Source organism: Camelus bactrianus, chromosome 27, assembly GCF_048773025.1.
Source record: "Camelus bactrianus isolate YW-2024 breed Bactrian camel chromosome 27, ASM4877302v1, whole genome shotgun sequence".
NCBI classification, from domain to species: Eukaryota; Metazoa; Chordata; class Mammalia; order Artiodactyla; family Camelidae; genus Camelus; species Camelus bactrianus.
Window position 1 is genome coordinate 15,510,706 of NC_133565.1, and position 8,444 is coordinate 15,519,149.

The 8,444-nt window shown below is 50.2% G+C and overlaps 1 protein-coding gene across 3 annotated transcripts in view; it reads right to left on the minus strand.

Annotated features, from left to right (window-relative positions):
- The window catches only part of LRRK1 (leucine rich repeat kinase 1), a 118,257-nt gene extending 112,171 nt beyond the window's left edge, over positions 1–6,086 (minus strand). Inside the window, exons 1-2 of one of the 3 annotated variants that reach the window (XM_010962893.3) lie at positions 5,971–6,086; positions 911–1,164 (exon numbers count right to left, since the gene is read on the minus strand). In XM_010962893.3, the coding sequence (XP_010961195.2) occupies positions 911–1,010 (100 nt within the window). In that variant the 5' untranslated portion in view covers positions 1,011–1,164; positions 5,971–6,086. Of the gene's footprint in view, positions 1–910; positions 1,165–3,976; positions 4,389–5,643; positions 5,799–5,970 lie in introns of those variants that run through there. The other 2 variants (XM_074354227.1, XM_074354228.1) reach the window with 2 other exon arrangements.
- Positions 6,087–8,444: the final 2,358 nt, after the last annotated feature.

Here is an 8,444-nt window from a genome sequence, read left to right on the forward strand (position 1 = left end):
AAAATGGGGATGAAAGTATCATTTTCAGGTTGTTGTGAGGATTAAATGAGGTTACTTCCTAAGGCACCAAACCAGTGCCCAGTAAGTTCTAAGGGCTGAATAGATATTTATTGTTAATAATATCAGTGAGACCCTACGGGGATAAAAGTGGTGCAACTCTGGTGAACAACCGGCACTATGTGGAAAGAGGCTTAAAAATATTTAAACCCAACAGTCCCACTTCTGCAAATGCATCTTAAGAGGAAAATCTCAGAACCATGTACAAAAAGATGGGCGTGGAACGCTTTTGGTCAGAGTCAGCAACTAGAAGCAACCCAGATGTCCCAAAACATCCAGCAGGAGAGTAAGGACCGGGTCCGTCATTTTGCACACTTCTCCCAAGTCAGAGGCTGTTTCATGGGATCACACCGAGCTCAGTGGCTGACACAAAGGCAGGGGGTAAGTAGGATGCTAAAGCATATACCCTGTTATAAGTAGGTAAAGCTAAACCAAAGTCTGGACGCTCAGAGAGGCCACCCAGAAGACAACATGCAAAATGTTCACTGTGTTGAGGGCAGTGGGACCCTGGGTGATTTTTTTTCCTACTTCTTTTTTGATCTTTTCAGTTTTTCTTTAATAAGCATGCATTATTTTTTTTTTTAATAAGAAAGCAGAACTCAATCCCCATTAAAAAAAAAAATCTTTTTAACCAACAGGAAATGATGCCCTGAGTCTTAAGATCTTCAGATCCACATAAATTTTGTCCCATGGCCCCTTCAATGTTTGAATTTAAGTGAGAATCCCATGATGTGTTTTATAATGAAAAAAGTCACACAATTCACCAAATAACTGGCATTTTATATCCTTTGGTTGAAATCCCCTTGCTCATACATGCAATATTCAAAGCGGGCGTGGCCAGCCCTGCCCTTACCGTTGCTATGGGTCTCCATGGCGCGTCCTGGACACACGGCTGACCCTTCTGGCCCCACACACCAGTACATGCTGGGTGGTCGCCGAGACATGCCAGCCATCAACCCTCCTCGGGGCTGCCGCTCTCCCAAGTCAGAACCAGCTGTGGTCACAGCCGCTGTCGCTTCCCAAAGGGCGGACTAAGTCATGGCTTACAGTCCATGGTGGACCAAGTCACGGACATGCGGTCATGGCTGAGTGGAAAGCTGTCTGGTCCTGGTGGTGAAAAGGCATCATCGAGTCAGAAAGCTGTTTTAACTGCCACGTCCCTTCCCGCATCCCTCCACATCTTACTATTTACATTGGTGCACTGGCATTCCCCCCTCCTTTTTTTTTTTTCCCCGACATTTCTCTTCACATTCCATCTATCCAGCCACACCCAGTCAGGTGGGGGCAGTGAAAAAACAGAGCTCCCTCCACCCCACCTCGCGGGTGGGCTCCACTAGTGTCTGCCTGAGAAGAGCTCAGAGACCCCAAACAATTGCAGAACGCCTACAGGTAAAGGGCTCCATCCCTGTTCAATCATGGTCATTGTCAGAGTGACACCAAGACAGCGAAATGAGGCTCCAGTGTCCAGTCGGGGTGGGGCAGACACACGTACACAAAACAAGGCTTCCTTTTGCCCAGGACAGACTCTTCTGGAAGCCTGGAGGTGGGCACGTAATGACAAAGAGGCAATCAGGCAACAATCCCAAGAGAAGGGTCTGGAAGGCATGGGCACTGGCTATGAAGTCAAGTCAGTTTGAGCCCTGGGGGAATGACAGAAAGGAGCACCCCACATTCTGCCTGCCCCCTACTACCCCAGGGTACATCTGGCAATGTCTGGAGGCATTTTCGGTCATCACAACTCGGGGTGAAGGTGCTTGTAATCACCTAATCAGCCAGGGTCACTGTTGAACATCCTACAATGCTCAGGGCAGCTGCCCACAGCCAAGATTTACCTCGCTCAAAGAGTTCCAATTATCCAGAGAAATTTTGAGTTGGATTAAGATGCATCTCATCTCCTAAGACTAAAAAGGCTGGGATGAGGCAAGGAGCTGCTGTCTCCCATGCTGAGGTCCCACTGAGCTTGGAGGTCCCCAACATGGGGGTCCAGCCTGCTATGCTGATTAAACGACCAGAAGCACCTTGAGGTATACGGTATGGTAAAATTAGCAACTGTTCTCTGAGACAGGCAACTCTGAAATGGAGGGTGACAGTGCAGTCCAAAATACAAAGTCAAAGTCATGTAAATAATGCCCAAGACAGTATCATAAAAACAGGTACGCCCTCCTGCCCAGGCCACCTGGCAGGGTTACTGTGAGATTTCCAGTAAGGGACCAGCTTCTGCAGTCACTTACTACAACGGGACCAGAGGTGGTGCTTACTTGAAATTGTCATGGGAGGACTGAGGAGCCAGCAGGGTCTCCTTACTCATCCTCTGATAAATAAGATCGGAATATCCATGCTGGAGGGCAGACCCGCTGTCTCCCCAGTGAGCAGGTTCCAGGTGTCCTGAACAGGGTGGGCACTGAACAAGTTGCGGAACAAGGCTGTGAGTGCACCGAAGTTTTCTCATCACAGAGCCTGGCCATCGGGCGGGCCCCTGGCCCAGGTGGGCTGCACTCTTACAGGCAGGGGGAGGTGGGGCTGGGAAAACCCTGCTCATTATGAGCCCGCACCTTCCCAACTAAAGAGCCAGAGATGTAGAGAAACCATGAGAGGGAAAATCGTGTTTGAAGTTTGGGAGCCTGAAAAGTCCAAGGCGGAAAGTAGAAATGATCAATCTGGACAAAATTTAGGAGATGATCAAAGCTTTGTAAATTGCAAAACCTGATTAGGAAAATCACCTTGAGAGGGGACAGAAAGAAGCAACAAAACAGAATCTCTGTTTTAAAACAAAGGCTCCAAATCTCAGGGTGACATTCAGAAACCAAGGTGCACAGTTGCTCTCTGCTTTCAAATGCCTCTCACAATCGGCTAGCAAGTACACCCAACAATATTTCAAAAATCCTAATGCTAGTAGATGTCCCTGCTGAAAACAGAAGTGTCTTACCATACAATGTTTTTAGCTTAAAAAAAAAAAATCTTAAGAATATTTTAGGCCAACCTTCACCCAGCATGTTTTGTTCCCCTTTTTATTTTCAGTTTCCTTTTGAAAATCATTTTACCAATGGAGGACTTTGCCACTGGAGCAGTTTTTCAATTATAACATTTCATTTATATAACACTGTATTTTGGCTTAGATTCCAATGTAGAAGTTTTAAGGTGAAGTAACTCAAGTTTTGCTCAATCTATGCCCTCAAACGGATCTTTGCTTCTTCCTGCTTTTTTTGGGTTCAGACCAATGCAGCAAATCATGGTTGCAAGTCACGTGTTTTCTTTTCATTATAGTCTATGTACCCTAAAGAGGGCTTCAAGAAGTGTTCTGCAATAATAATTATTTTAATAATTTTTAAAACCTCAGCAATTTCCTTTTGCCAACTCTTTATAACTGTAGTAATGAATAAACCCAAATGCATAATGAAAAATTAGAAAAGGAACCGGACATTCATTCTACAAATATTTTTATTGGGCCCTTTCCATGGGGAATGAGCTTCATGAGATCATGAAACTTACAGCTGGTGGAGAGGGTACAGTTAAGTACTTGCTATAAACCTTCTGACAGGCAAGAAACATAGGAGAGCCTAAACCTACTCACCTGCCTTTTCAGGAGGTTTGGAAAGGACTGCCTGTACCAAAGAGCTGGAAGACACTTGCAAGTGGAGTGTGTTAGAAATACTCATCTCATCCAGCTCTTTTTTTGAATCGAAAGCCTGGACGAGATGGTTGGCCCATGGTCCTGGACATCCCTTTGGCACTCTTAGCATCCCGTGACCAACTAGTTTGCTTACAAAATGTGTTTAATGAATTTGTGGACATCAGAATGCTTGAGAGCTGCCAACCGGAGACATGTATAGTTCTCAATCTCAGATGAGAACAGAAGTTCTTCAGAGGTCTAAAGCCACAAACAAGTCAAGGCTGGCCATTCACCAGGCAGTCTCTCTACCTGTATGCGTTTGGTGCCTCCGGGACTGTTCTGGGGGTGAAGAGGCGGCAGCGAGCAAGGCAGGCACACAGGAAGGGTCTTTGACAACGGGAGCTCTGGTGGAGACTTCCAGGTAAATTAAAGGAGTAATTAAACAGATAAAGTAGGAACACGCTGACAGTGGAGACTGCAAGAGGGACACAGAGAAAGGGATGTGAGAGTGAGGCTGGCTTTGGAGAGGGTGGCTGGGTGGAGTGGCAATGGCCAGGCAGCCTGAGATGGCAGAGGTCAGATCAGCTGGGGGGGTGTGGGGGGAAGGAAGTCCCCTGGACTTCACGACAAGTACAAGGAGAAGCTGCTGAAGGCTTCCAAGGAGAGGGATGATATTCTCTAATTTAGGATTTTTGGTTTTTTTTTTAAAGATCACTGTGGCTGCCAAATGGAGAATAGGGGTGGAGGAGTTCTGCAACTGTACTGGAAAGAGATGCTGGGACCTTGGACTAGTGTGAGAAAGATGGGAATGGACCCAGACGCATTAGAGAGGTAGACCCAACATGACTTGCTAACAGTTGAATTCAAGGAGTGAGGGAATGGGGGCTAACTCCCAGGATTAGATCTGAGCAATTATATCTACTGTGGGGCCACTCCCTGAGATGTGGAAACCTGGGGGAGGGTAAGGGTCGGTGGACCCCCAAACCTCCAGTTGGGACAAATCAGGTGTGTGGTTTGTATATCTTTGACTTAATTTTTTATTCCTCCAGGACATGAACAAAGAGAACTAAGTCAAACTACAAAAAGAAATGAATGTGAACATTTTCCAAAATTGTGCATATTCTATTTATGTGTCCGTTTAATGCTCGGGGAATTTTAATCTAATGGGAGTGAGCGGCAAACTCTAAAAATAGTAATTTGGTGAGAGGCCCGCTAAAAAAACCTAAGTGCAATGCTCCTGTCTCTACTTCTCAGACCCCTGCAGGGGTATTTGCTTGTGGGAGAAAAACTTCATGGCCTCAAACTGAAAGGACTGGCTGAGCCGGCCGCAGAGGTCCCCCACTTCTCCCTCACATCTCCCTCCGACCCCCTGCCTCCCCAGGCTCCCTTTCCCCACCCGGGCAGCACTTGTGTCCCGCGCCCCTGCAGGGAAGCTCTGCGCCCAGGGGATGGCGGGTTTTACCAGGACGCGGCGACAGACACAGCCCTGGGGCGTGCGAGAAGCACGCCCGAGACTTGGAGGAGAGCGACCGCGCGCTCGGCCATCCCGTGTCACCAGGCCGCCCTGGGCAGTCCCTTCCCACCGCGCACGCACTCACACTCACGCCCTTGCACTCACACTCGCGCGCTCACACTCACGCTCACGCACACGCGCGCGCTCGCGAGGCCCGCTGCAACTTGAAGGCAGAGGTTTTCTTTCTCCAAAGACGGAGGAAACCTGTAGACATCCTGGTGTGTTTTCCTGCTTCTGCCGCTCGCTTCTGCTCCCTCGGCCCCGGCACCGTCCCGCAGGATTTCGGGATCCCGTCCTGGGCCCCCACAGCCCGCACCCCGCGAGCGCGGCGGGAGGCAGCGGGGGAGTGAGCTCGGGGTGGCCTCGCGCCCCGGGCCTGGGCTGCAGGGCCCAGGGCTCCACGCGGAGCCGCGGTGGGAGGCAGCGGGGCCCCCGGCGGGGCGCGGGCCCGGGCAGCGCTTACCTGCGGCGGCGGCGGCGGCGGCGGCGGCAGTTACGGCCGTGGGCGCCCGGGTCGCGGGGCTGCGCGCGGGCCGGGCCCGGCGGCCACCAGCGGATCGGGACTGGGCGGTCCCACCGCCCTCCGCCCCTGCGCCTCGGGCCCCGCGCCGGGGCCAGGCCGGGCCAGACGCACTTCCTCAATCCTGAGGAGGGCGGGCGGCGGGCGGCGCGAAGAGCGCACAGGGAGAGGGGTCGGCGGCTGCGGGGCCTCCCCGGAACGCGCACGCGGAGCCCGGGCGGCGGCCCGCCTCAGTTTCTCCAGCCGTAAACCCCTGATGATCACACTCACCGCGCCTGTCCGGGAGACCACAGGGTCCCGGGGCCATTCTAGCGCGAGGTCTCCTCCAGGTTTGGGTACCCTGCTCTCCACGCGGGGCAGGCGTAGCCCTCAGATGGTCGGTTCTCTCAGCTTTCCCTGCCCCTCTGTTCCGCTCAGCGGCAAAATCCGCCGAAGAACTTCTGACTCGTATCCCGTAAATATGAAAAAGATGGGACTATTCATTTGTGTACAACTCTTAATAGGGCGGACTACAAATATGTATTTTAAATTTTTAAAAATATTTTGCAAACTGTACCCCTTCCACCACATGAATTTGCTAAATTTAAGTATGAATGTATACAAAGATGTCACTGGTGAATCATTAAACTGTCTGGGCTTTTGGGGGGGAAAGGAGAGTAGATAAACATGGTAGAATGTTAGCAATTTATTACGTTTCAACCTAATGTAAGTATGTTCCTGCCACTGAGGCCATTATCCAAACGCAGATCATAAAGATGCACGTCCATGCCGCAGACAGGCATCAGATTCAGCTCCCCGTGCCCACCGGGGAAAGAGAAACCCGCTTGGAAAAAGCGGATGGTTCTGCACCCTGACAGGAACCTCAACCTAGGCTCCTCTCATGTAATGTTGTATGTGGAACATTCTCAGGATTTACCCCAAAGCACAGAAACTAATCACCAGCACCATCTCTGCTATTTCACAAAAGCTGGGCAGCCGCAGGGTCCCCACACGACCTCGCTGACACTCCAGGCAGTGGCCACTTGGAGCGGCTCCTTGGGCTCCTGGTTGGCGAGGGAACCACGGGGCAGCTTTTCTTTGCCCCCAAGAGGCTGCCCCTCTAGCTCTCCTGGACCCGACGCCCTTCCAATAGGGTGGCTGCAGTTTTGCGATCCTGCCCTCACCACTGCAGAATTAGAAAATTCCAGTATGCAAAAAGCGGCAGTATGGTTGCTATCGAAAAGTCCCTAATAATTTGCAGGGCGTGGCGTCCGCGGTGCTGAGTGAGCGCCGCGATCTCGGGGCGGCCCCTCCAGGGCGCGCGGCCCTGCCATCTAGCGGCACCATGAGGAAGCGCACGCTCAGTTCCCGGGCTGACGGGAGCGGATGTGGCCAACCAGGAACCGGGCGATTCAATTTCCCTTTTAAATGAGCTTGGGAATGGACTTGGAAATGTCTCCACTGTAGAAAACAGCCCGGATACTAGGTACACGGTGGCCAGTCTCAGGCTGGTTAGATTCCAGCATTTACCTCTGCTAGTCATGCGTCATTACAGGTTGGCATGAGGTGACTGTTATCAGTCAGTTAAGATTTCTTTCTCCTCCTTCTTGACCCCAGCGGACTCCCTAGCTTTGTCCTGTATTCAGAGTCTCATCATCTCATGTCGAAATGACCCCTCCTAAGGTGAGGTCAGCTCAAAACCACCCCTCTGACCTACCCTTTCTAACCTCTGGAGGGTATAGTGATTGCTCCCTTGGTTCTTCCAGTCACCTTCCTTAAGCTGGGTACTCAGTTTCCTCTGACATTTCTCCCTGGATACTTTTTAAAAATGTTCCTCATTATCCACCTTTAAGCTCAAGTCAGCTACATGCTAGAAGCAAGGATATTAAAAGGGCTTGGTCCCCCATCAGGAGAAGCCAGTGCATTCCAGAAGGTCCACTTTTAGAGAATGTGCCCACGTTCTGTACCCTACCCCGGCAGGCACACAAGTACACGTGTGCACACACACACACACACCACAACTGGTGTAGGTCCCCAGGATGGTTCCCTTCATGGTAAACCAAATGAAGGAAACGTCATTTTCCTTGAATTTTCTGCTCACATTTCGTTGGGGAAATGGGTTTCTAAATGCATTAATGTATACAAAAATGCATATATTAAGAAGGATAGGATCCAAGCCACCCTTAAGTTTTCTCTGAAACAGTAGAGCTTTGCCTCTGCATGGCCAAAGTGATCTGGTTTCTCAACACGAGATGCATGGTTGAACTTGGTGGAAAGGAATGTACTGGAGCCAACATCAGTGTCAGCATATGACTTGGTGATTGAGGCTTATTGGTCTCAAGCCTTAGAAACTTTAGGTAAGTTAAACCCAAACCCTGGGATCCTCAGGGAGAAAGTGACAAAAATGGATGCTGTGCACACAGTCACAGGATGCAGTGTTTTCCATAATCCCCCAGGAAATCCTCCCCACCATTTTCCACACTCACATCCTCATCACTTTATGATGAGAAGAGACTCAGTTCAGATGACAGCTTTAACTTCACCAAGACCACAGCCTCAGGCTGAGCTGGCTGCCTGGTCCACCCTCAAAACAACAGAAGGGAGTTTCACACTCAGGCTAAGTAATGAATGGAGCAAATGTAATTTTATCCTGAAGTGACTGATAACTCCTTTATTCTAAGCCTTTTGTACCAAAGGTCTAAGAAAAAGAAAGGCCGGCCACAGAATTAAAAGGGGTCTGGTCTTTAAATGAAAAAAACATAACG